This window comes from Jaculus jaculus, chromosome 5, assembly GCF_020740685.1.
Source record: "Jaculus jaculus isolate mJacJac1 chromosome 5, mJacJac1.mat.Y.cur, whole genome shotgun sequence".
Lineage (NCBI taxonomy): Eukaryota > Metazoa > Chordata > Mammalia > Rodentia > Dipodidae > Jaculus > Jaculus jaculus.
Genome location: NC_059106.1, coordinates 50,108,214 through 50,136,182, shown reverse-complemented (window position 1 = coordinate 50,136,182; position 27,969 = coordinate 50,108,214). Strand labels below are relative to the sequence as shown.

The 27,969-nt window shown below is 47.4% G+C and overlaps 1 protein-coding gene across 1 annotated transcript; it reads left to right on the top strand.

Moving 5' to 3' along the window:
- Spata21 (spermatogenesis associated 21) lies at positions 1–27,716 on the top strand. Its single transcript, XM_012948546.2, has 13 exons — positions 1–108; positions 4,419–4,597; positions 9,458–9,644; positions 11,796–11,938; positions 12,281–12,329; positions 16,919–17,349; positions 18,417–18,496; positions 19,511–19,648; positions 21,375–21,446; positions 21,569–21,686; positions 25,927–26,102; positions 27,041–27,203; positions 27,659–27,716. Exons 1-13 carry the CDS (start codon positions 1–3, stop codon positions 27,714–27,716), a joined length of 1,902 nt encoding a protein of 633 aa, XP_012804000.2.
- The last annotated feature ends 253 nt before the right edge of the window (positions 27,717–27,969 follow it).

The window sequence follows — 27,969 nt, the reverse complement described above, 5'->3', positions numbered from 1 at the left end:
ATGCGCCTGGAGGACAAGGCGGAGGCTCCAGGTGACCAACCAAGGCCCGGCCTGAGTTCCACCACAGAGAAGGCTGATGCCGAGCCCACCATAGCAGGAGTCATCCAGGTAGGGGACCTTCACCTCACATTTTGACCCTCTACTTCCTGCTGTCCCCTCCCCTTTTTTCTTCCTTCCTTTTTCCCTCTCTCCCTTCAATTTTTATTTTTTGTATATTTTTAACTTTATTTGTTTATTTGCTAGGTTCCCTTGCTGCTGCAAATTAATGCTCATATGGCTTTATATGGGTGGCCTGGAAATTAAACCTGGGTCAGCAGGCTTTGCATCAAGTATCTGTTTTTGGTTTTTGGTTTTTCAAGGTAGGGTCTCACTCTTGCCCAGGTTGACCTGGAATTCACTATGTCGTCTCAGGGTGGCCTCGAACTCACGGCGATCTTCCTACCTCTGCCTCCCGAGTGCTGGGATTAAAGGCCTGTGCCACCACGCCCGGCGAAAGCAAGCATTTTTAACCACTGAGCTATTTCTCCAGTATCCACATTTTTGTTGTTGTTGTTGTTTTGTTTTTAGTTACTGTTTTTGTTTGTTTTTGAGACAGAATCTCATATAGCCTAGGCTAGCCTTAAATTCACTATGTAGCTGAGGGTGAACTTGAACACATGATCCTCTTACTTCCAGCTCCCCAGTCCTTGGACTACAGGTGTGTGCCACCATGTAGGTTTCTCTCTCTCTAGGGGACAGTTCATATTCAGACCATAACAACAGAAGTCATAGAGGAAATCTGGGGGAGCATTCTGAGCGTCCTTCACCCACCCATTATTTTTCTCAACAAGCATAGCCTTGGGGCCACAGTCTTGCCATTAAATTTGCTGTGTGACCTTGGCGTGCCTTTGTACCCTTTGACCCTCCTTTCCTATTTGTCATAGTAAGGACTACTTGGGGTTAGTCCCTGGGAGGCTCTGCCCTCTGGTAGATATCCATAACTATGGGTTCCCATCAGAATCATCCATTATAACAACTTTATTAATTAATGATCCATTTAAAATAAAAATAAATATTAAAAATAGAGGGCTGGAGAGATGGCTTAGCGGTTAAGCGCTTGCCTGTGAAGCCTAAGGACCCCGGTTCGAGGCTCGGTTCCCCAGGTCCCACGTTAGCCAGATGCACAAGGGGGTGCACGCGTCTGGAGTTCGTTTGCAGAGGCTGGAAGCCCTGGCCCGCCCATTCTCTCTCTCCCTCTATCTGTCTTTCTCTCTGTGTCTGTCTCTCTCAAATAAATAAATAAATAATTTAAAAAAATATTTAAAAAAAAATAGAGCTGGCCAGGCCTGGTGGCACATGCCTTTAGTCTCAGAACTCAGGAGGCAGAGGTAGGAGGATTGCTGTGCGTCCAAGGGCACTCTGAGACTACAGAGTGAATTCCAGGTCAGCCTGGACTAGAGTGAGACCCTACCTCAAAAAACAACAAAAAAATAGGGCCAGGAAGCTGGGTATGGTGGCATATGCTTTTAATCCCAGCACTTGGGAGGCAGAGTTAGGAGGATGGCTGGGAGTTCGAGGCCACCCTGAGAATACATAGTGAATTTCAGGTCAGCCTGGGCTAGAACAAGACCTTACCTCAAAGAAAAACAAAACCATGTGGTGGCACATGCCTTTAATCCCAGCACTCAAGAGGCAGAAGTAGGATGATGGCTGTGATTTCAAGGCCACCCTGAAACTGCAGAGTGAATTCCAGGTCCGTCTGGGCTAGATCAATACTCTACATCAAAAAAACAATCAACCTTGGCCATACCTCTTTTGAGTCTTTGCTCTTCTTCTGTGATGTCGACCTCGTGTTTACTACAGAATTTCTGCAACGGTGTCGAGCAAACACAGTTCTAGGTCAACAAATCTATTTCCCAATCATCTTTAGCCAGTATGATCCAAAGATTGTTTATAGTGGGAAAGTTCCCAGTGACAACCATTTTGCCTTTACTCAAAAAACTGGCTTCTGGAGAAACTATGGGTTTGGCATTACTTCTATTTATAAAGGAGATCTTGTCTGAGTGGGTGGCTTTGATGTCTCCATCCAAGGCTGGGGGCTAGAGGATGTGGACCTCTTCAAGAAGGTTGTTCAGGCAGGGTTGAAGACATTTAGGAGCCAGGAAGTAGGAGTTGTCCACGTTCACCACCCTGTCTTCTGTGACCCCAATCTGGATCCCAAACGATACAAAAGTGCCTGGGATCTAAAGCATCAACGTATGGGTCCACACAGCAGTTGGCTGAAATGTGGCTAGAAAAAAATGATCCAAGTTACAGTAAAAGCAGCAATAATAGTGGTTCCACAAGGAGAGCCTGATGTCCAGCACTGCTGGAAATGACATTTTTAATTATCTAATTTATTTTTCAAAAGTTTTTTGAAATCCATATAAGGATATATTTTCCAAGTGGTTTTCTTACACAAGACTCCTTTAAGATTGAGATTTTTGAACAAAAATGCGATCAATGTTTGCCTTTGAACCCATCTTGCTGAACATTTTGTAGCAGACCTGCTTAGTTCTGACTTGAAACATACCTGATGAACAAAAATGTTTTTGTTTTGTTTTGTATTTTTACATTTCTTCCCCATATCCCTTTTCTGAACAGTCCTGTGGCAGAAATCATGAACATTCCTACAAAGTATTATAGTAACAAAAAACACTGTCAACTTTGTTAAACGGTCTCTTGTCACTGTCGACTTTACACAGATTTTACCTTTTTGTGTTTTTTTAAACAGTAGTTTTTAAAGCCATCTTGAGTTCCAGTCATAGAAAAAAGAAACATAACAGTGGCTGGGTCATCACTGACTTGTGGACAGCTTTCCAAAGTGCTCTGCCCCATGGTCAAGCCGGGAGTGAGGAGAGCAGAGCCAGGGCAGTGGACGGTCCTGCGGGACTTCTGGCTTGAGCGAGCCTAGAGTTCCAGTCCAAGGAGGCATTGGCATTCTCTCTCTCTTTATCCTTCTCTCCAGATAATTCAATATTAATAGATAGAATGACAAAGAAGAATGGTTGTAATAAGTTCAGTGAATGCAAGCTAAGCAAACAGAAACCCTAATGAAAACATTGGGAAACATTTTGGGTTTTGTTCACTTCATCCTGTCTTTGTTATGTTGGTGGAGATGGTTACTTCATTTTTTAATTTTTAATTTTTTTGTTTTTTCGAAGTAGGGTCTCACTCTGGCTCAGGCTGACCTGGAATTCACTATGTAGTCTCAGGGTGGCCTTGAATTCTCGGAGATCCTCCTACCTCTGCCTCCCAAGTGCTGGGATTAAAGGCGTGTGCCACCACGCCCGGCTCTGGTTACTTCATTTTTTAATTACTGTTTTGTTTTATCATTTTTATGTGAAATACCTTTAATTTATTTATTACCCATTGTTTAACTCTCTGCCGTTTCTTGAGTACCTGTTAGTTACTAGAATTTATGTGTACCAGGAGTGTAGTTAGGATGTTTTATTTGCAGTAAACTGATCTCTACAGATTTCCTTTTGAAAATACTTTTTCCCTTCCTTCCTTAAGTTTTACATTCCTGTCTTACTAAATATTAAGTGTTCTTGGACAATTTTTGGTGCTCACATGCTTTGGGAACAAAAGTGAAATGAATCTTTCATTACACCAGAATGTTTGTTTTCAACTCACAGATCAAATGTGCCTTAATAATTTTTTTTCATTTAGAATTCAAGCAGTTGATAGACCTACCATTTTAATACACATCATTGGAGATCTGCTTATTTGTAAATAGTCTATTGCTCATTTGAAAAAATAAACAAGTGGACAATATTTTTCTATTGTAAAAAAAAACAAACAACAACAAAAAAATTGGGCTGGATTGATGGCTTAGCAGTTAAGTAGCTTGCCTGTGAAGCCTAAGGACCCAGGTTCAATTCCCCAGTACCCAGATAAACCAGCTGCACAAGTTGACACATGCATCGGGAATTCATTTGAAGTGACTGGAGGCTCTGGTGCACCCGTTTTCTCTCTCTCTCTCTCTTTCTCTGCCTCTCTCTCTCAACTAAATGAATGCATGTGCCACCATGTGCACCTGGCTTACATGGCTACTGAGGAATCAAATTGGGTCCTTGGGCTTCACAGGCAAGCACTTTAACCACTAAGCCCTCTCTCCAGACCATTAAGAAAAAAAATGTTTTTCCAAGTAGGCTCTAGCTGAAGCTGATCTGGAATTCACTATAGAGTCTCAGGGTGGCCTAGATCTCACAGCAATCCTCCTACCTCTGCCTTCCAAGTGCTGGGATTAAAGGTGTGCATCACCACGCCCAGCTAAAAATATTTTATTTTACAAAATAAGTCTATATCCGTGGTGACAGGCGCTGGGCCACCATCTCACCGAGTGACAGTGACCTGCTGTGGCTGGGGGGTGACTGAGGAACTGTGCCGCTGCCTAGGGAGCTGAGGCGAGCCTTGGGCCGCATGTGGAGCGGAGCCTCCACGGGGAACTGGCTCCGGCTCAGCTCAGCGTGCAGCAGACGCGGGGGCAGCTGCTTGGGCTGCTGCGAAGACCCTGGGGCAGCTTTGATGTGCGCAAGACAGCCCAGGACTGCGCCCTCTTCCACTGGGGCTGCATGCAGAGTGCAAATGCTTATTTAAAATAAAGTTATGCCCGGCTGGAGAGATGGCTTAGCGGTTAAGCACTTGCCTGTGAAGCCTAAGGACTCCGGTTGGAGGCCCCACTCCCCAGGACCCACGTTAGCCAGATGCACAAGGGGGCGCACGCGTCTGGAGTTCGTTTGCAGTGGCTGGAAGCCCTGGCGCGCCCATTCTCTCTCTGTCTCTCTATCTGCTTCTCTCTCTCTCTCTCTCCCTCTCTCTCTCTCTCTCTGTCACTCTCAAATAAATAAATAAAAATGAACCAAAAAAAACACATAAAGTTATGCAGGCGTGGTGGCGCACGCCTTTAATCCCAGCACTCGGAAGGCAGAGGTAGGAGGATTGAGGCCACCCTGAGACTACATAGTGAATTCAGGTCAGCCTGGGCTAGGGTGAGACCCTACCTCAAAAAACCAAAATAAATAAATAAAAAGAAAATAAAGTTATATTTATCCCTTGTGAAAAAAAATAAAAATAAAAATAAATAAAACAGGAGCTCTAAATTGAACATGGTGGCACATACCTTCAGTCCCAGCCCTTAGGAAGCAGAGGTAGGAGAATACCATGAGTCTGAGACCACATAGTGAATTCCTGGCCTAGAGTGAGACCCTATCTCTAAAAACCAAATAATAATAATAATAATAATAATAATAAGGCACTTGCTGGCAAAGCCAAAGTACCCAGGTTCAATTCCCCAGTACCCACATAAAGCCATATGCACAAGGTGGTGCATGTGTCTGGAGTTCACTTGTAGTAGTGAGAGGACCTGATGTGCCCATGCTCTTTCTCTCTCTCTCTCTCTCTGGCTCTCTCAAATAAATAAAATAAAATCAAGAAGCCTGGCATGGTGGCACATGTCTTTAATCTCAACATGTAGGAGGATTCCCATGAGTTCAAGCCCATTCTTAGAGTACATAGTGAATTCCAGGTCAGCCTGACCTAGAGTGAGACCCTACCTAAAAAAAAAAACAACAAAAAAAACAAGGGCTCTAATCACTCCTGCCTTCTCATAGGAAGGAGCTCTCTATACTTTCTTCTCTTTCCTTCTCTGAACCTTGAAAAAATGGGGGCCTGGAGAGATGGCTTAGCAGTTAAGGGTATCTGCCTGCAAAGCCAAAGGACCCAGGTTCAATTCCTCAGGACCCACGTGAGCCAGATGCACAAGGGGGTGCAAGCATCTGGAGTTTGTTTTCAGGGCTGGAGGCCCTGGCGCACCCATTCTCTATTCTCTCTCTCTCTTTTTCTGTGAAATAAATAAAAATAATTAAAAAAATAAGCCAGATGCACAAGGTGGCACATGTTTCTGGAGTTCCTTTGCAATGGCTGAAGGCACTGGTGTGTGCCCATTCTTTCTATAGATATCTGCCTTTCTCTTTCTCTCTCTTGCTCTCGCTCTCTCCATCTTTCTCTCTCAAATATAAATTTAAAAAATTTAAAAAGGAACTAAATAAAAAACCACTGGGTATGGTGGTACATGCCTTTAATTGCAGCACTTGGGAGGCAGAGGTAGGAGGATCACCGTGAGTTCAAGGCCACCCTGAGACTACATAGTGAATTCCAGGTCAGCCTGGGCTATCGCGAGACCCTACTTTGAAAATATAAAACCATAAAGCCCCAGTACTTGGGCTCTGCAGTGGTGGAATTGTAATGAACATCACTTGAAGTCCCCTGGTGCTCTCTCTCACAAGTCGTCCTCAGGACAATCAATCCCCTTGGCTTGCATGCTATCTATAGTCTAGGTTTATGCCCAGAATGGGTAATGCTGAGAGCCAGCTAGGGCTTGGCCAGCCCTTGCACCTCTCCTCCCTCTGCTACCTTTCTGGCCCCTTCTCAGCTCAGCTTTCTCCAGCCGTTTCCTTCCTTAGGCATGCGTCTGTTCCAGGTGGCATTGGAAGATGCCTCAGGAATGAGCAATTGGAAGCAGCCTGTAGCTCCAGGAGGATCAGAGAGAGAGCTGAGAAACACAGAAGCATCCCCGAAGCCTGTAGATCCAGGAGTATCAGAGAGAGAGCTGAGACACACAGAAGCACCCCAGGAGGGGCCTGGGGAGCTCCAGAGCCAGGAACAGGCGCTCCCAGCAAGATCGGGGTGAGCTCGGGGGCTTCCCAGAGAAGAGGTCCAGGAGAGAATTGAGAACTACCAGGCTGAGGCAGATCTTGCTGACCATATCGTTTTACCCCCTCCCCTTGTCTTCCTCCCACTTTCCCTGTACTAAAGCTCAAACCGAGGGCCTTGCACATTCTAAGCAAGAGTGCTACCTTAGCTACCCTCAGTCCTGCTTTTAAACACCCATTGCACTAAATAGTTCTGCCCACTTTTTGTCTGAGCCCCAGTCATGACACAAACTTCTTCCACTGTCTTGTTCAAGGGGCATTTATGTCTTCTGTTCAGCCTCAGGTCCCTGGTGTCTGATATTATGCCTAACACATGCATAGTAGATGCTCAGAAAACATTTATTCACTCAATAGAATAGACAGAAAAGAGGCCCAGGCTTAATCCCAGCACTCAGGAGGCAGAAGTAGGAGGATTGCCTTAAATTTGAGGCCAGCCTGGTACTACAGAGAAATTCCAGGTCAGCCTGGGCTAGAATGAGATCTTATGTTGGAAAAACAACAAAACAGAGAGGCTAGGCCAGGTGTGGTGGCGCACAATTTTAATCCTAGCACTTGGGAGGCAGAGGTAGGAGGATCGCCAAGAGTTTGAGGCCACCCTGAGACTACATAGTGAATTCCAGGTCAGCCTGAGCTAGATTGAGACCCTACCTTGAAAAACTAAAAAACAAAACAAAAAGATGAAAGGAAGGAAGGAAAGGAGGGAGGGAGGGAGGAAGGGAGGGAGGAAGGGAGGGAGGGAGGGAGGGAGGGAGGAAGGAAGGAAGGAAAAGAAAGAAAGAAAGAAAGGAAGGAAGGAAGGAAGGAAGAGGCTAATGAGGTAGGCTTGGTGGCACATGTCTATAATTCTAGCACTGGGGAGGAGGCTGAAGCAGGAAGATTGCTAGTCTGAGGCCAGGCTGAGATAAAGTGAGTTTGAGACCAACCTGGGCTACAGAATGAGATCTTATCTCAAAAAAAAAAAAGAGGGGCTGGAGGAATGGCTTAGTGGTGAAGGCATTTGCCTGCAAAGCCAAAGGACCCAGGTTGGATTCCTCAGGACCCATGTTAGCCAGATGCACAAGGTGGTGCAAGCTTCTGGAGTTCGTTTGCAGTGGCTGGAGGGTTTGGCGTGCCCACTCTCCCTCTCTCTCTCTCTCTCTCTCTCTGTTTCTTTCGCTCGCTCGCTCTCTGCCTCTTTCTTGCTCTTAAATAAATAAATAAATAAAATATATTTTTATAAAACAAAAGAAAGAAAGGAAGGAAGGAAGGAAGAGAGAGGAGGGCTGGAGATATGGCTTAGCTGTTAAGGCACTTACCTGCAAAGTCTAAGAACCAAGGTTCAATTTTCCAGGACCCATATAAGCTAGATGCACAAGGGGGCACATGCACCTTGAGTTTGTTTGCAGTGGCTGGAGGCCCTGGCATGCCCAACTCTCTCTCTTGCTCTGTGTCTCTCAAATAAGTAAAGAAATTTAATTTAAAAAAAAAAAAAGAAGAAGGAAGCTGGGCGTGGTTGCCCACGCCTTTAATCCCAGCACTTGGGAGGCAGAGGTAGGAGGATCGCTGTGAGTTCAAGGCCACCCTGAGACTCCATAGTGAATTCCAGGTCAGCCTGGGCTAGAGTAAAACCTTACCTCGAAAACCAAAAAAAAAGGAAAGAGCTGGTCATGGTGGCCCACGTCTTTAATCCCAGCATTTGGGAAGCAGAAGGAGGAGGATTGCTGTGAGTTTGAGGCCACCCTGAAACTACATAATTAATTTCAGGTCAGCCTGAGCTGAAGTGAGACCTTACCTTGAAAAACAGAACAAAACAAAACAAAACAAAAAAAAGAAAAAGACAGAAGAAAAGTGAAAAAAGAGAAACTCCAGATTAAAGAAAGTTCAGAGAGCCACAGATTCAAATCCTGCACTTCCTTGTTTAGCTTTATCAACCTATACTCAAGCCTCCCGACCTCTTTGAGTACCAGTTATCTCATTTTTAAAAAAATTTTTGTTTATTTATTTAAGAATGACAGAGAGAAAGAGGCAGAGAGAGAGAAAGACACGTGAGCCCTCCTGTGCATCTGGCTAACGTGGGTCCTGGGGAATCAAGCCTCGAACCAGGGTCCTTAGGCTTCACAGGCAAGCGCTTAACCACTAAGCCACCTCTCCAGCCCTCATTTTTTTTTTGAGGTAGGGTCTCACTCTAGTCCAGGCTGACCTGCAGACTATGGGGTCTCAGGGTGGCCTCGAACTCACAGTGATCCTTCTATTTCAAGGCGTGTGCCACCACACCCAGCTCTCATTTTTTATGTTTCTTTTTCTTTCCTTCCTTCTTTCTTTCTTCTTCCTTTTATTATTTTTTTTTTTCCAAGGTAGGGTCTCGCTCTAGCCCAGGCCGACCTGGAATTCACTATGTAGTCTCAGGGTGGCCTCAAGCTCATGTGATCCTCCTATCTCTGCCTCCCGAGTGCTGGGATTAAAGATGTGCACCACTACACCTGGCCCCTGTTTCTTTGTTTTTCCTTTTGAAAAATAATAATGCTAAAAGGGCTAAATCTTACCTCCCTTCAACATGAACATCAAAGTGTCTGTGACTTGAGTTTACGTTAGCCCTTGATTCCTGTTCCCAGACATTAAGTCTATACCTGTCTATTCCCCGCCCTGGGCAAGTGGCGCTAGGAGCAGTGGCAGATTAGAAAGCTGAGCTGCAGGCTAAGGGCCTTTTGCCTGTCCCCTCCACACCCCCACCCCACCCCCCACAGATGGAAGCAGTCATCTAGGGCAGCCCAGGAAGGGACTGGGGAGCTGGAAGCTGGCTGGGAGCAGATCCAGCCCAAGCTTGATGAGGACCTTGAAGGATTTCTGCAGCCAAGCATAGAGACCAATGACCAGCAAAAGGGACAGAGGAGCCCAGTCATGGTGGAGGATCAGCCCCCTGAGAGCTGCCAGGTAAACCCCAGCAGATCTGGAATGACTGAACCATAGGAGGCCAAGGAGCACCCCCTACCCTCCTGTCCCCACCACAAGTGGACCTGGGTTAGCCTCTCCCTGTGTCCTGGAGCAGATGGCAAGTCTACGTGGATATTCTGTCTTGAGTCACAGAGGCTGGGTGTCCTGGGGGGAGGCAGGGTGGAGGTGTGGGTTCTGTACACAGCTAATGCTGGGTTTAGTAGGACCGACACATGCTTCTATAGACCAGATGTAGAAGTGTTCTGGGAGCCCCTGAGCCTCTGCAAGGTAGAGTTAGAGCATGCTACCTTTCCAAACTTATCTCTGTGTGTATGTGTGTGTGTGTGTGTGTGTGTGCATGTTCATGTATGTGTATATAGAGGCCATAGGATAACCCTAGGCATCATCTTCAGTAATGACATCTACCTTTTTATTTTTAATTTTAGAGAAAGAATTGGTGCACCAGGGCCTCAGCCACTGTAATCAAACTCAAGATGCTTGTGCCACCTTGTGCATCTGGCCTATGTGGGTCCTGGGGAATCAAACCTGGGTCCTTTGGCTTTGCAGGCAAGCAGCCTAACTGCTAAGTCATCTTTCCAGTTCTCAGCACAGTTTAAAATATTTTTTATTATTTATTTGTATGTAGAAAGAATGAGAGAAGAGAAAGACATAGAGAGAGAGAGAGAGAGGTAGAGAGAGAGAGAATGTGTGCAGAAGGGCCTCTAGTGAGATGCATGCGCCACTTTGTACATCTGGCTTTATGTGGGTACTGGGGAATCTAACCCAGGTCGTCAAGCTTTGTAGGCAAGGACCTTAACCGCTGAGCCATCTCTCTAACCCCTTCTGCCTTATTTTCTTGAAATGGAGTCTCACCGGAGCTACTGTTTTCTGGTTCAACTAGCCCACCAGGGAGCCCCAGTGATTCTTCATTCCCTGCCCTACTAAGCAGTGTGGTTGCAAGTGTGCATGGCCAGGCCCAGCTTTTCACATGAATGCAGGGATGGAACTCAGGTCACACTTGCACAGCGAGTTCACTCCTCAGCTCCTTTTTGAAAAATCAGATATTTGATTTAGCAATGTTTTCTCTCAATCTACCAGTCTTTTTAAAAATATATATATTTTATATTTCTTTATTAGAGAGAGAGAGAGAGAGAGCAATAGGCAGGGAAAGAGAGAAAGAGTTGGTGCATCAGGGCCTCCAGCTGCTGCAAACAAACTCCAGATGCATGTGCCACCTTGTGCATCTGGCTTATATGGGTCCTGTGAAATTGAACCTGAGTCCTTTGGCTTTGCAGTCAAGTGCCTCAACTGCTAAGCCATTTCTCCAGCCCCAATCTACCAGTCTTTAAAAATGTTTATGGGTTGGAGAGATGACTTGGCAGTGAAGGCACTTGCCTGCAAAGACAAAGGACCTAGGTGCTAATCCCCAGGACCTGTGTAAAGCCAGATGCACAAGATGACACATGTATCTGGAGTTCCTTTGCAGTGGCTGGAGGCCCTGGCAAACCCATTCTCTCATTCTCTCTCTCTCTCTCTCTCTTTCTCTCTCTCGTCTCCCTACCCCCATCCCACCTCTGTTCCCATGAGTGCTGGGATTAAAGGCGTATGCCACCATACCCCGCTCAGCCCCCTATTTTGTTGCATCAATTTTTTTTAAATATTTTATTTTTATTTATTATTTGAGAGAGGGAAAGAGGTAGAGGGAGAGAGAGAGGGAGGGAGAATGGGCATGCCAGGGCTTCCAGCCACTGCAATGAACTTGATTCATGTGCCCCCTTGTGCATCTGGCTTACGTGGGTCCTGGGGAATCAAACCAAGGTCTTTTGACTTTGCAAGCAAGCGCTTTAACCGCTACGCCATCTCTCCAGCCCTGTTGCATCAATTTGTTTGTCTACTCCTACTCAAATCCACGTTATCTCAATTATGGTCCCATTATAATAGGTCTGGAGACAGGTTAGTGTAAACTGTCCAGCTGGAGAAGTACGTGGAGGAGGCTTGTCCTTTGACACACCCCTCAGAAGGTAGTTCTTCTTATTTTCCAAGGTTCCTCTTCAGGGAAGCAAAGAGCAAGATTTGGGGAGGCAATGCACTTTGGACAGCTTGGGACAGCCACTCCCGGATGATACCCCCGGCGAGTCAGGTCCTCCACAGGTGGCTTTGTCAGAGTCTGGCCCAGGGGCACATGAAGACAACTCTCAGGAGGCAGTTCTCCCACCACCCATGGTGACTACAGAGAAAGAGACAACCCTTCCCTTCTTGCCACCCATGCCAGGACCTCAAATACCCAAAGCAGGGTAAGCCATCCTCCAGTGCCACCCCCTGTTCTTCTCTCTGACCCCAAGGATGGCTCTTCTAAGTAACAGGAGAGGCAAATTCTAGTCTTGTGTATCCTCTGGCCTGCTATAAATCATGGCCCTTAGGGTCCCAATGTCCCCATCTATATATGGCCTGTAACCCCAGAGCTCATCCTGGGGCCTATGTGCATGTGCTATGAGGGAGTGAGGGAGCAGCCTGGGGTGAATGCCAAGGGGATGAAGCTGGGGTTTTGGGACTGAGTGTGCTCAGGGCAGAGTGGTGGGTGCAAGGGGCACACCTGAGCTGAGGCCTCACCCCCTGGGGGTTTCTCTTCTATTTAGAGGCAAGGTGGTGGAGATCCAGCCATCATCAAGGTCTCTTCCTCTACCAGTAAGTAGGTCCAGAGTGGGTATGATGACGGGATGGTGGGTGTGGCAAGGGATCAAGAGGAGGAAGGAGGGAAGACAGATATAGGAGGATATTGGGACTCAAGCTTGAAAGGTGTGTAAGCCTATGTAGTGACAGTATACATGCATGTGTTGTACATGTGTATGTAATTTTTAATTTTTAATTTCTTCCAATTTTATTAGTTTGCTGAGCCTGGTGGTACATACCTTTAATCCCAGCATTTGGAAGGCAGAGGTAGGAGGATCACTGTGAGTTTGAGGCCACCCTGAGACTACATAGTAAATTCCAAGTCAGCCTGAGTTAGAGCAAGACCCTACCTCAAAACAACAACAACAACAATTTAACTTATTTTTTGAGACTGGGGAGATGGCTTAGCAGTTAGGACACTTGCCTGCAAAGCCAAAGACCTAGGTTCAATTTCCTAGGACCCATGTAAACCAGATGCACAAGGTGGCGCATGTGTGTGGAGTTCATTTGCAATGGCTGGAAGCCTTGGGTGCACCGATTCTCTCTTTATCTCTCTCTCTCTCTCTCTGCTTGTCTTTCTCTTTCTCAAATAAATAATTTTTTTTTAAGTTAAGAAATTTCTGGGCATGGTGACACATGCTTTTAATCCCAGCACTCGGAGGCAGAGGTAGGAGGATTGCCGTGAGTTCACAGCCACCCTGGGAGTGAATGCCAGTCAGCCTGAGCTAGAGTGAGACCCTACCTCAAAAAACAAAAAATAAGATTTTTTAAAAATTAATTTTATTTTTAAAACTATTTAATTTATTTATTTTGAACGAGAGAGAGAGAATGGGCACACCAAGGGCCTTCAGCCACTGCAAATGACCTCCAGATTCATGGGCCACCTTGTGCATCTGGCTTACGTGGGTCCTGGGCAATCAAACCAGGGTCTTTTGGCTTTGCAGGCAAGCATCTTAACCACTAAACCATCTCTCCAGCCCTCTAACTCATTTTAGATAATTGTGTACATTATTTGCATTTACTATTTTATTTATGTGTTTTGCTCTTTAAACTTCATTGACCATTTTATGCATGTTTATATTTATTTATTTATTTATTTATTTATTTATTTATTTATTTTTGGTTTTTCGAAGTAGGGTCTCACTCTAGCCCAGGCTGACCTGGAATTCACTATGGAGTCTCAGGGTTGACCTCGAACTCACAGCATTCCTCCTACCTCTGCCTCCCAAGTGCTGGGATTAAAGGTATGCGCCACCACGCCGGGCACATGTTTATTTTTTATTTTACTCTATATGTGCATATGTGGGGTGTATGCATGTTCATTTGTATACAGGTGCTTGTGCATGTGTGTACATTCATGCATGGAAGCCAGAGGACAACCTTGGGGGTCATCTTCAGGGACACTGTCCACCTCCTTTGAGACAGGGCCTCTCATTGGTCTGGACTAGCTGGCTGACACTCTAGGGAGCCTCTTGTCTCCACCGCCCCAGTGCTGTGACTATAAGCACGTGACACATGCCCAGCATTTTATGTGGGTTCTGGGGATGGAATGCAGGCACTGATGCTTGTGAGCCAAGCACTGGGACTAACTGAGCCATCACCCCAGCCATGCAAAACTTTTTCCTGTTTTGGTTTTTCAAGGTAGGGTCTCACTCTAGCCCAGGCTGACCTGGAACTCACTATGGAGTCTCAGGTTGACCTCGAATTCATGGCAATCCTCCTACCTCTGCCTCCTGAGTGCTGGGATTAAAGGCATGTACCACCATGCCTGGCTCAGTGAGGTTTTTGATATTACTTCCACCCTATTCACTTATTCCACAAACTCATGTGTGGGATGTTGTTTTAGGTGCATAGCTTAGAGTACTAAGTAAAATAGAGTGGCTACCTTTCTATTACACATGTCCTAGATAACAAATAGGCTGACAAATTAGTATGATCATGACAGGTAAGAAAGTTTTAAGCCTGGCGTGGTGGCACAAGCCTTTAATCCCAGCACTTGGGCAGAGGTAGGAGGATCGCCATGAATTCGAGGCCAACCTGAGACTCCATAGTGAGTTCCAGGTCAGCCTGGGCTAGAGTGAGACCCTACCTTGAACAATTAAAAATAAATAAATAAATAAAATAAAGAAAAAAGTTATTCTTGTTTACTTGTGTGTGTATGCATGCACACACGTATGCAGAATCTCTTGCCACGGCAAACAAATGCTAATTCTATGTGGGTGGCTGGGGAACTGAACCCAGGCGTGTAAGCTTTGTAAACAAATATCTTTAACCACTGAGCCATTTGTCCTGCCTCTTCCTTTGTCTTTAATTTTTTTGTTTATTTTTATTTATTTATGTATTTGAGACTGACAGAGAGAGAGAGAGACAGAGGCAGAGAGAGGGCTGGGGAGATGGCTTAGTGGTTAAGGCACTTGCCTGGAAAGCCTGACGACCTAGGTTCAATTCCCTAGTACCCACATAAAGCCAGATGAAAATAAATAAATAAATAAAAATACAAACTATTAAAAAAAAAAAAAAGAGGCAGAGAAAGAGAATGGGCATGCCAGGGCCTCCAGCCACTGCAAACGAACTCCAGACGCATGCACCCCCTTGTGCATCTGGCTAACGTGGGTCCTGGGGAATAGAGCCTCAAACTGGGATCCTTAGGCTTCACAGGCAAGCGCTTAACTGCTAAGCCATTTCTCCAGCCCTCTTTTTTTGTCTTTAGAGAAGGAAGAGAGGGAGCTTGGGGAGATGGCTTAGCAGTTAAAAGCACTTGCTTGCAAAGCTTGCCAACCTAGGTTCAAGGTTCAATTCCTTAGCCATCCACATAATGCAGGACAGACATTTTCACACATACACACACAAATACATACTTTTTTTTTTCTTTTGTTTTCAAGGTAGGGTCTTACTCTAGCTCAGGCTGACCTGGAATTCACTACATAGTCTCAGGGTGGCCTCGAATTTACAGTGGTCCTCCTACCTCTGCCTCCCAAGTACTGGGATTAAAGGTGTGCACCACCACACCCAGAAGTTTCTTTTTTTAAAACAAATTCATGGCAATCTTCTTACCTCAGTCTTCCCATTGTGAGAATTAAAGGCATGTGACACCACACCAGGCTTGACTTACATTTCATTTATTTATTTATTTGATGAGAGAGAGGGAGAGAATGGGAGCACCAGGGCCTCCAGCTACTGCAAGTGAACTCCAGACGCATGTGCCACTATGTGCATATGGCTTATGTGGGTTCTGGGGAGTCAAACCTGGGTTCTTCGGTTTTGTGGGCAAGTGGCTCTCCAGCTCCCCTAAGTTTTTTAAACAAGAGAAAGAGATGGAAGAGAGAGCTGATTGTAGCTCAGTGGTACAAAGTATTCATAGAATGGAAGAGGTACTGGGTTTGACACCCAGCACTAAAACAAGCGATGCTGCCGGGCGTGGTGGCGCACGCCTTTAATCCCAGCACTCAGGAGACAGGGAGGTAGGAGGATCACCATGAGCTCAAGGCCACCCTGAGACTACATAGAGAGTTCCAGGTCAGCCTGGCCTCGAGTGAGACCCTACCTTAAAAAACCAAAATAATAATAATAATAATTAAAAAAATAAATAATTTAATAAAAATAAGCAATGCTGATGGTGACAAGGGGCAGTGCCTTCGATTCAGAGAAAGGATCGAGCTTGGGCCAGGTGTATTGGTACATGCCTTTAATCCCAGCACTCAGGAGACAGAGGTAGGATTATCCCTGTGAGTTCAGGGCCATCCTGAGACTGCATAGTGAATTTCAGGTCAGCCTGGGCTAGAGCAAGATCCTACCTTGGGGCGGGGGAGGGGGGGGAGAGAAAGAAAGAAAGAAAGAAAGAAAGAAAGAAAGAAAGAAAGAAAGAAAGAAAGAGAGGAAAAGAAAAGAAGTGAGCTGGAGCAAGTGGGTTGTTCTGGGGACATCTTATCCCTGTGATAGGCGGGACCACATGCAGGGGTGACTGGGATTTGTAGACTGAATGAGAAGTAACATTTTAAAAAATATTTGTTTATTTATTTACTTATTTGAGAGAGAGAGAATGGGTCCTCCAGGGCTTTTAGCCACTGCAAACAAACTCCAGACTCATGTGCCACCTGTGGATCTGGCATCTGTGCAGCTGGCTTATGTGGGTACTGGGGAGTCAAACCTGGGTCCTTGGGTTTCACAGGCAAGTGCCTGAACAGCGAAGCCATCTCTCCAGCCAGAGAAGTAACGTTTATGAGAAGCAACAGTTTGAATACTTAAGTGCTGGGGACACCTGGGTTAAAGGGCAGCCAAGGCCCCACCTTCATGCTGTGTCAATCACCTGGGCAGGTGCGCAACTGGCAAGACCGACCACTGCCAGCTGTGTGGGCTGTGATGAGGTATATAAGACAAATAAGCAAGACCTGAAATGACTCAACCAAGACCACAGCTCGCTGGTGTCCTGTGGGCCAAAACAACAGCAGGGTGGTTCTGGATGGGCACATATGATATCTGAGGTTCATCCTTCAGGGTCTTGGAATGGAAAAGGCAGTTTGACTATCCTCAAAGACAGAGCGACAAGTTCTATGGGATGATCTGGCTTCACGAGGCTTATCCCAGATGCCTTCCCCTGTCCCCAGGAAAAGGACACTGACAAGAAGAAGGAGTTGGACCAAGCACAGAAGCGGCTGCCGGAGGCCACGGCAGTCGCAGTGGTCCGGAGCCCTCGGAACACTCGACCAGGCTTCATGAAGTGCTTACTGGAGGTGGAGGAGCAGGCCACCCATCACAGGGCTTTGAAGGCTCGGGCCTTGATGTCTTGGAGGGCTCCCAGGACCATGACCTCCGTGCATGCTCCAGGCCCTGTCAGCAGCTCCACCACTCTTCAGAACTCCACTTCAGCCTCTGCAGCCATTCCTCTGTGGGCCCGACCACTGGTCCCTGGATCAGCTCCTGCTCTTGTGGGAACTCCAGCCCCAGTCCTGCCCACCCACAACCAGGACCTGGGCCATAGATGGCCAGAGTTTGGGTCCCAGATCAGCGAGAGGAGTCTGTGCTATGCTAAAGCGCGGTAGGAGTCAGCCCCAGTAGCTTACCAGTCTAACAGGGCTCCGCGCTCAGAACTTGTCTCTCCAGTGTGAGCCCTGCGTCTCCCTTCTGCTCCCTGTCCCCTGTCCCCGTGCCCCCGCTCCCTCCTGCGGGTCTCTCCCTCACTTTTCTTGCTATGCTTCTGATGTCACTCTTGGTCTCCTTTCCCATTATGATTTTCTTTCCCTTTCTTGCCTCTTTTTCCTTTCCTTCCTTTCTTTCTTTCTTTCTTTCTTTCTTTCTTTCTTTCTTTCTTTCTTTCTTTCTTTCTTTCTTTGTTTCTTTCTTTGTTTCTTTCTTTCTTTCTTTCTTTCTTTCTTTCTTTCTTTCTTTCTTTCTTTCTTTCTTTCTTTCTTTCTTTCTTTCTTTTTCAAGATAGGGTCTCACTCCAGCCCAGGCTGACCTGGAATTCTCTACATATTCTCAGGGTAGCCTCGAACTCATAGTGATCCTCCTACCTCTGTCTCCCAAGTGCCTTCCCTTTTCCTCCTTTTCCCTCTTCACCCTTCCTCTGTTCCTTTTAACCCCTTCTCTTCCCTTCCTCTGTTCCTCCTTCCCTCTTTTCCTTCCTTCTGGTGCTGGGAATAGAACCCAGGGCTTTGCACATGCTAGGCAAGTGCTTTACCACTGCACCACACCCCCAGCCTCCTTTCTTCTTTTTTTTTTTTTATTTTTTTTCAAGTCAAGGTTTCATTCTAATCCAGGCTGACCTGGAATTCACTATGTACTCTCAGGGTGGCCTTGAACGCACAGCGATCTACCTACCTGTGCCTCCCGAGTGCTGAGATTAAAGGCGTGCACTGCCACAGGCTCCCTTTCCCCTTTCTAACCTCCCTCACAAGAATCTCCCATCTTCTGTCCCCTCTACCTCACTCACCTGGATCTCCTTTTTCCTATTACTCTTGGCTTCTCCCCACTACAGAGCCTCCTGGGACATTCCCCTGACCTCTGCTGTCAGAGCTTTGCCTTTGGTGGCTGTTGTAGGAACAGCAGAAGGCAGGGAAGACAAAGGATGACTGTATCCTGTCTTAGGTTCACTATGCTCTGCAGGCAGGAGTCAGAAGAGCGTAGCCTCCTCAAAAGCTGGGAGGAATGGCCAGAGGAGCACCTCACCCTGAAGCAGGAGGAAGGTGAGCTCCTCGCATGGCTGTCCTTCTCCCCTACCGTTCCACCACCCAGGCAGGAGCCCAGGTGGTCACTTGTACCCGGGCCCAGAACAGAGCAGGAGGTGGTCTGCAGTCCTCCTGGAGACTCACTGACTGTGTGGGGCGTTCTTGTTTGGCCAGCCTCACACCTGCCATTCTAGAAAGGTACACGGGCCCTGTAGAGCACTGCAGGCTCGGAGACCGTTCACTCTAGAGAAGGGCACGTGCCCTTGGTGAAGTGCTCTCCCTTTGTTCTTGGGACTGGCGTGGAGTAGGGTTCCTTAGCATGGCCACCTTCCTGTCACTCCCTGCACAGATGAGCTCAGCTCCTACCATGCCAGTTGAAGCCCTGGTCTGGCCTGGAAGCTGCAGTGATTCAGGGAGCCCTGCTCCTCACTTCTGCTCTTACTGCCTTGTCTCTCTATCAGAAATGCTGGTAGAGGTCACGCAGCAGAATGGGGGAAACAAGGCATGCCCTCTCATGGGGATATAGCTCAGTGGGTAGAGTACTCGCCTAGCATGCACAAGGAATGGGCTTCAATCCAAGTCAATCCAAACCAATCAAGCCATGCATTCACCAGGCACGGTAGTTTACATCTGTAATCCTGGCACATGGGTGGTGGAGGCAGAATAATCAGGAGTTCAAGAGCATCCTCAGCTATATAGTTGAGTTAGAGGCCAGCCTGGGATACATAAGACTCTGTCTCAAAATGGAAGAGAGGGGTTGGAGAGGTGGTTTAGCGGTTAAAGCACTTGCCTGTGAAGCCTAAAGACCCAGATTTGATTCCCCAGGATCCATGTAAGCCAGATGCACAAGGAGTTATCTGCTGTGGCTGGAGGCCCTGACACGCCCATTCTCTCTCTTTATATCTGCTTCTCTCGCTCTCAACTAAGAAAATAAATAAATGAAATTGAAAAAAACAAAAACAAAAACAAAAACAGAAGAAGCTGAAGGAGGAAGCTTGTCCCACCCTGGGTGATCCTATTTCTTCCCCACAGCCTTCCACTGCTACTTTGAGGTCTTCAATGGCCCTGGCGAGATAGACGCACCAAGCCTGAGCAAAGTCCTGCACATCATCAACTTCCCCCTGTCAGCAGCCCAGGTAGAGGAAGCCCTGAGAAGTGCTGATATCAATGGTGAGTCCCAAGCCCCGTGTGCCAGTTTCCTTTGCATTGCCGGGACAAAACAGCGGAGGGAGGAAAGGGTTTACTTTGGCTTACAGTCTCTAGGGGAAGTTTCATGATGGCAGGGAAAGGATGGTAGATCAGAGGCTGGACATCACTTCTTGCCACAGCAGCTGGCAGAAAGCAAGTGAGCGGGGCTCCTGCAAGGAGCCCCCAGCACGGTTCTGCCTCCTCCTAACTTGCTATCAGCTGGGGAGCAAGCACTGAAAACACGTGAATCTACAGGAAGCATCTGATTCAAACTGCCACACCTTGGGGCTGTACCTGCCTGGGCTCTGTATCACAGGGACCCCCGCTTGGTTTAAGCTCTGTAGCCACAGACTAGAAATTCTCTGTAACTTTTTTCTTTTTCTTTTTTTTGAGGTGGGGTCTCACTCTAGCTCAGGCTGACCTGGAAATCACTCTAGTCTCAAGGTGGCCTCGAACTCATGCCAATCCTCCTACCTCTGGCTCCCAAGTGCTGGGTTTAAAGGCATGCATCACCACACCTGGCTAGACTCTCTCTCTCTCTTTTTTTTTTTTTAATTTCATGATCTTTTCCTCCTATTATGATGGTCTTGTGTAGGTAGTATCAGGCACTGTGAGGTTAAAAATCATTTATTTATTTATGAGAGAGAGAGAGAATGGGTGCACCAGGGCCTCTAGCCACTGCAAACAAACTCCAGATGCATGTGCTACTCTGTACCTCTGGCATTATGTGGGTACTGGAGAATCGAGGCAAGCATCTTAATGGTTGAGCCATTTTTCCAGCCCCTCTATAATAGTCAAACAAAGGACCCACCCACATTTTCTTTCTGTACTGGGTCCTGCAAATTATGTAGCAGGCCCTGGTTCTCTCCCCAGGCTAATACTCCCATGCAACTTTTTTTTTTTTTTTTTTTTAGGTAGGATCTCACTCTGGCTCAGGCTAACTTGGAATTCAGTATGTGGTCTCAGGGTGGCCTCAAACTCTTGATCCTCCTACCTCTGCCTCCCGAGTGCTGGGATTAAAGGTGTATATATGTGTAATGAGTGTGCCAGGGCCTCTAGCCACTGCAAATGAACTCCAAACGCATGCACCACCATGTGCATCTGGCTTACGTGGGACCTGGAGAATTGAACCTGGCTCTTTAGGCTCCGCAGGCATGCGCCTTGACCACTAAGTCATCTCTTCAGCCCCCAAGCAACTTTTCAGTGCCAGTTTGAGTACCAGAGATGGTTGACGCAATAGGTGACCTCAGGGCCCCACCCCTCACATTCATGTGTAGCCTCATCAGCCATCCTCCATGAGGCTTTCACTCATGATACCAGCTGTATGGCCTTGGACATGTCACTGAAACGTGCTAAGCCTCAGTATCTCCATCTGTCAAATGGAGCTGATAGCAGTCCCAGGGCTGGGGAAATGGCTTAGTTGGTTAAGTGCTTGCCTTGTGAATGTGAGGACTGAGTTTGAATTTAAAAAAAAAAAGAAAAAAGGCATGAATTTGAGGTCAGCCTGGGACTACAGAGTGAGTTCCAGGTCAGCCTGGAGTGAGACCCTAACTTGAAAAACAATAACAACAAAAAAGTAGGTGGGTGAAAGCTGGTTAGATATATTTCATGGGCAAGCATGAGGGTTGGAAACTACCCGAGTTAGAATCTCCAGATACCTGTGTAAACAACTGGGGTGGCCACCCTGTTACTCCTCTGCTCCCCACAGGAGATGGTCATGTGGACTTCAGGGACTTCTTGGCTGTGATGACGGACAGTGCGCGCTTCTTCTGCTCTGTGGGTGAGTCGGTGGGGCAGGGAGGGAGCCCAGGACAGTCAGAGCAGAAGGAGGGGCCAGAAGCTTGATAGGGGTGGTATCTAGGGCATCCAAGGTTAATGGTAGCCACCATTCCATGACCCCAGAACAGAACGTCCTATTGGATATGTCCTGCGTGAATCCCTCCACACTGTTCTTTGATATCCTGTCTTTGTTGGTGGAGATGCTGGCCTTGCCAGAAACAGCCTTGGAGGAGATCACGAGGTAAGAGCGACTGGTTTGTTGTGTGTTTGGTGGTGGGGCGGGGGGAACGTGCAGACACAGAAGTGACATCTAGTGTTTTGACAGATGATGATTTATTTATTTATTTATTTATTTTTTGCCTACTTGAGATAGGGTCTCACTCTAGCCCAGGCTGAAATTCACTATGTAGTCTCAGGGTGGCCTCAAATTCATGGTGATTCTCCTACCTCTGCACCACTATGCCCAGCATGAAGATTTTAAAAAACTATTTTATTTATTTATTTATGAAAGAGAGAATGAGAAGGCATGCAGGGCCTCTAGCCACTGCAAACGAATTTGAGATGCATGTGCCACCTTGTGCATCTCACTTTACCTGGGTACTGGGGAATCAAACTTGGGTCCTTTGGCTTTGCCTGTAAGTGCCTTAACTACTAAGCCATCTCTCTAGGCCCCAGCTGAAGATTTTTGAGGGTAAGAATGCTTAGTTACAACTGCAAGAGATCCAAATAAAACTGGTCTAGCTGTGCATGGTGGCACATGCCTTTAATCCCAGCACTTGGGAGGCTGAGGTAGGAGGACAGCCTGGGCTAGAATGTGACCCTGTCTTAACAAAAAAAAATTTTTTTTGGTTTATGCAAAAGGGAACTATTTTGGGTCAAGTAACTGATGAAGGCTTCAGGAGTGGCTGGAACCAGGAGATGAAATATTACAAAGACTTTTCCTTTTTTAAAAAATTCTTATTTATTTGAGAAAGAGAAGGAGAGAAAGAATGGGCGTTCCAAGGCCTCCAGCCACTGCAAATGAACTCCAGACACATGTGCCCCCTTGTGCATCTGGCTTATGTGGGTCCTGGGGAATTGAACTGAGGTCCTTTGGCTTTGCAGGCAAATGCCTTAATCACTAAGCCATCTCTCCAGCCCATGGATCTTTCTATCTGTTCACCTCTGGGCCCTGGCTTCCAGCTCAGCTAGGCTCTCCAAGTGGGAAGGAGAGAGGAGGGCAACCTAACACTCAAGTCTTCCTGGCTCAGTAGCTTTAGCAGGAAGAGAAACAAGCAATTTCAGAAAAGGAATCCGAGGCCAAGGACTCTCTCCTTGCAAGCCTGCAGGGAGTGTGCTGGGCAGGTAGTGTGCAGCGCAGGACAAGATGGCCACAGGTAAAAGGAACATGACCATTCCAAGGCTAGAAGAAAAGGGCAGAGGTAGAAAGTCCAAATGATCTCACACAGCAATGTTAGAGCCTTAGCGATTAGAGGACCCAGATCCCCACTTCCTCTCATAAAATGATCAGATTCATTCTTTTTCTTTCTTTGTCTCTCTTCTTTCTTTCTGTTTGTTTTTATGACACAGCATCTTGCTCTAGCCCAGGCTGACCTGGAATTCAGTATGTAGTCTGAGGGTGGCCTTGAACTCACATTCTCCTACTTCCCACGCTCTGGATCTAAAGGTGTGTGCCACCACATCTGGCAAATGATCAGATTTTAATACTTACAGCTTAGTGAATACTAGAGTTGGTGATGGGTCACTGGAGGGCAAGATTTGAAGCACTTAGTTGATTGCTTTTACAAAGTCTGCAACTGTCTTAGAGGAAGCCCTAGGATCCAGCAGGAGGAAAGAAGGCTTGGCGCTCTGCTATGCCTCTCACTATTTCCCTAGCTTTATGAATGTCACTTTCTCTCTGGGCTTCAGTTTCTTTGACTGTAGAATGGGCAACATTTCTCCTCTCTTCTTTTAAATGTTTTATTAATTTGCAAACAGAGAAAGAGAATGGACATGCCAGAGCCTGTTGCCATTGCAAACAAACTCCAGATGAAGGCACCACTTTGTGCATCTGGCTTTATGTGGGTACAGGGGAATTAAGCCTGGGCCATTAGGCTTTGCAAACAAGCACCTTAACTGCTGAGCCATCTTTCTAGTCCAACAATCTTACTTATTAAAAATATATTAATTATTTGAGAGAGAATGGGCATGCCAGGGCTTCTAGCCATTGCAAACCAACTCCAGATGCATGTGTCACCTTGTGCATCTGGCTTACATGCGTACTGGGGAATGGAGCCTCGAACCGGGGTCCTTAGGCTTCACAGACAAGCGCTTAACCACTAAGCCATCTCTCCAGCCCTTTCAAATATTTTCTACATATTTGTACTTAACACTAAGAAACTGAAAGATACTTATGAACTTATTAACCTAAATAACATTTTCAGTGAAAAAATAACTTTCTTTAGAGGTTAGTGAGATAAAAAAAATTTTTTTTTTTACAAGTAGGGTTTCTTTCTGGCCCAGGCTGACCTGGAACTCACTCTAGTTCCAGGCTGGCCTCAAACTCATGGTGATCCTCCTACCTCTGCCTCCCCAGTACTGGGATTAAAGGTGTGCACCACCACGCCCAGCTGTTTTATTTGTTTGTTTTTCAAGGTAGGGTCTTGCTGTAGCCCAGATTGACCTGGAATTCTGTATGTAGTCTTAGGCTGGCCTCGAACTCACAGCAATCCTCCTACCTCTGCCTCCCAAGTACTGGGATTAAAGGTGTACATTATCATGCCTGGCTGAAAAGGCATTTAAAAAATTATTCTTGGGCATGCCAAGTCCTTTAGCTATTGCAAATGAACTCCAGATGCACATGCCACTTTATGCATCTGGCTTACGTGAGTACTGGTGAATTGAACCTGGGTCCTTTGGCTTTACCCGCAAGTGACTTAACCTCTAAGCCATCTCTCCAGCACCAACCCCCCCCCACCCCCACCGCCCTTTTATTGGTTTCTCAAGGTAGTGTCTTGCTCTAGCCTAAGCTGACCTGGAATTCACTATGTAGTCTCAGGCTGGCCTCAAAACTCATGGTGATGCTCCTACCTCACGAGTGCTGGGATTAAAGGCATGCACCACCACACAAGGCCAGATGTGGCATTTTTGTTTGGATTATGGTCTTGTTATGCCACTCGATCTGTGTCCAGGTGGCTGGTTTGGGAAGAGACTCCAGGGAGCAATCGGAAGGTAAGGGATGGGACCATGAAGGAGGGAGACTACAAGGATGGCTCCTCTGAGGCATGACAGTGGTGGCTTGAGAAGGGAAACATCTTCAACTTCAGCCACAAAAGCCTTTGGCCAAGGTGGCCCATGGGTGTTAACTCCCTCACATCCCTGGGTTACACATGTCAAGAGCCTGGGGCTGGCCTCAGGTGGGTTATTGGGGCTTCCTATGCCACGAGTTTGAGGCTGTCCACTTGGGTATATAGTGAGGCTCTGCCTCAAGAAAAAAAAATAGGCCTGGAGAGCTGGCTCAGTAGTTAAAGGCGCTTGTTTGCAAAGCCTGTTGACCTAGGTTCAATTTCTCAGTACCCATGTAAAACCAAACATGCATGCATGTGCACGTGAGCACGTGCGCGCACACACAATTAAAAATAAAGGGGCTGGAGGGATGGCTTAGCGGTTAAGGCACTTGCCTGCAAAGCCAAAGGACCCAGGTTTGATTCCCCAGGACCCATGTAAGCCAGATGCAGAAGGTGTTGTGTATGTGCGGAACTCGTTTGCAGGGGCTGGAAGCCATGGTGCACCCATCCTCTTCTCTCTCTTTCTCTCTCTCATAAATAAATAAATAAAGGGGCTGGAGGGATGGCTTAGCAGTTAAGGTGCTTGCCTGCAAAGCTAAAGGACCCAGTTTTCATTCCCCAGGACCCACATAAGCCGGAAGCACAAGGTGGCATATGCATCTGGAGTTTGTCTGCAATGGTTAAGAGGCCCTGGCATGGCCAGTCTCTCTCTAATAAATAAATAACAAAATGGGCATGGTTCTGACAGCCAAGTAGAATCTCCTAGTGGGAGCCTGACTGGCATAAAGGGAGAGGACACAGTCACCAGGCTGAGGTCTGGCCGGGGTGGAGTGAGCTGTATGGCTGGTTTATAAGCAGATGCACATGCAAGTGAAATGTCATCGATGTCAAAGTTCACAGGTAACCTGCAGCTATCTCTCCACGTGCAGATGGTGCCGAGTGCTCCATGGGTCTTTCTTATGTAACCCTATGGCATGCAACATTCCACCTCATCTTAACAGGGGAAACATGAGATCAACTTTCAGTGACAGGGTGGACACAACCATTTCTTTTTTTTTTTTTTACATAAGGGGACCGAGCTGGGACTAGAACCCAGGTCTCCCAACTCTTGGGCTTGAGTTCCTGCAGCAGAACTAGCCAGGCCGAACAGGGGCTCAGGAGGAGGGAGCTAATTAACCACAGCTAGGCTAAGGTGGTAAGCATTGCCCTCCTTAGCTACTACCAGAAGATGATGAAGGAAGGCTTCTCCAGGACCCGAGAGATGGAATTGGCTATGGCTGGGCTGCGGTCCCGGAAGAAGCTTCTCTACAACCTCCAGCAGATGGACAGCCTGGAAGTCCCAGAACGAAGGGTCCTCAGGATCCCGGGCCGTTTGAAGCAGCAAAACTATGGTGAGGCCCAGTGAGTGGGCAGGACTGGGCAAATAACATCCCACTCACAAGGTCTGCTTCTCCTACACCTGTGAGAGAACCATTACCCAATGGGCTAATCCCTAGTACCCAACATCCAGCCCTTTGTGTCAGATCCTCCTCTCCTGCCTCAGCCCTGAGCCAAGACTGTACCAAAAAACTGCTGTGTGGCAACCCACTGCTCAGTCACAGTACAAAGCCCTTTGCAGACACACCTGAATTTAATCCCCATAACCACGTCATCACTCTTGTTACAGAAGAAACAGGCACTGAGGAATTTAAGGCTACCTATTCGGCTCCTGCAGCTAGCAGGCTGGAGAGGGGAGTTTACGTGCAGGTCAAACCCCTAACCCAGACACAATTTGTTAGACTCCTGCTGTGTACAGTGACAAGGTAGGAGTTTGCGTTCATGGTCAGGAACGAACACACAGACATCACTCCTTTGTAAGCTGTGATCGTCTTCAGCTGAGGAGTGCTTGGTATCTATCGTCCCTTTTACTTGTCACCACCTACTCTGAGGCGGGTACCACTAGCCTCTTCATCTTAGTGGCTCAGAGAGGTTAAGAGACTTGCCCAGGGCTGGAGAGATCCCTTACCAGTTGAGGCGCTTGCATGGGAAGCCTAAGGACTCCCCAGAGCCCATAAGAAGCCAAATGCACAAGGCGAAGCATGTCCAAGGTTACACATGCCTGCTAGGTGATGGACATTATCTGGAGATTACTGTGGCTGGAGGCCCTGGAGTGCCAATTCTCACACACATGCACGCACACTTGCCAATCTGTTGAGCTTGCCTCAAAAACAAAGACTTGCCCAAACCCATCCAGCTTATGTGGCAAAGCCAGGATTCCATCTGGGTTGAGCAGCCTGGCAAAGCTGGCCATGCCTGTCCTCCATGCTTCCTCCTCCTCTTCCTCCTCCAGCTGCCAACCTGCAGAGCCCCTATGCCCAGGTGCCCTGCATCCCACTCTACCCACGGCTGGAGAAGACAGCCCGCCGGAAGCATGGTAGCCGCTCCACAGTGGATCACTGCACCTCTACTGGCCTGAGCCCTGACCCCTTCGAGTCAGGACCTCCAGGAAGCAGGTGGGTACTGAGGACTGAGACCGCTCATGTTCATTGACTTCCATGAGCCCCCTGACCTAATAAGTAGAGAATCCATCCTTCCCAAGAGGCTGCTTGCTGGGAGACTGCTTTTCCAGGGAGGAGACGGAAGGGGAAGAAATGAACCTTTGCTGAAAGCTGTGTTCCATGAGGACCATTTTGCTGAAGCCTTCCCGGGCCCCACAACTCAGTGATCCCTGTCCTGCCAGCCCTCCCGCGTGCAGGAACCTCTGCCTGGTTCCACTGAATGAGCAGCAGTCTTAGCAAATGGGCAGAGGGAAGGGCTCCTTGCAGAGTCCCCTAAGCCCACCTTCTGGTTCCAATGTTACCGGAAGACTCTCCTCCCCTGGGCATACAGCAGATGGCTTTCAAACAAGGCACAATTATGGAGAGAGGGCCAAATGCCTCCCGTTTATCTGCCCCATTCTTCTCCACAGGGAACACGCCTCTGACAGCAAAAAGTGGCTCAGCTCTGTGCCAGCTCGAACTCACTGACCCTCAGGAATGCTGGCACCGGGTAGCTCAAGGCCTGCTGAGAGCTGGGCCAACAGGCAGGGGGGTGGCTGTTGGAGTTTGCTGGTTTGGCCTGATAAGCCAATAAACACCAAGAACCTCAATCTTTGTGCTTGATGCCAAGGGACTCTCCCATTCTACCACTTTGCTCCAACACATCCCTCAGGTCTGAAGAGTCCCCAAAGGAAAACTCATCTAAGCCTGGCCCAGGATTGGGGTTCCTACTGCAGCCACT

Excerpts from the sequence above, each read along its gene's own strand:
- Spata21 (XM_012948546.2), top strand. The coding sequence starts at position 1 with ATGCGCCTGGAGGACAAGGCGGAGGCTCCAGGTGACCAACCAAGGCCC. Across the intron at positions 109-4,418 it reads CCATAGCAGGAGTCATCCAG|GGAGCTGAGGCGAGCCTTGG; the intron begins GTAGGGGACCTT and ends GCCGCTGCCTAG. Across the intron at positions 21,447-21,568 it reads GCGCTTCTTCTGCTCTGTGG|AACAGAACGTCCTATTGGAT; the intron begins GTGAGTCGGTGG and ends CCATGACCCCAG.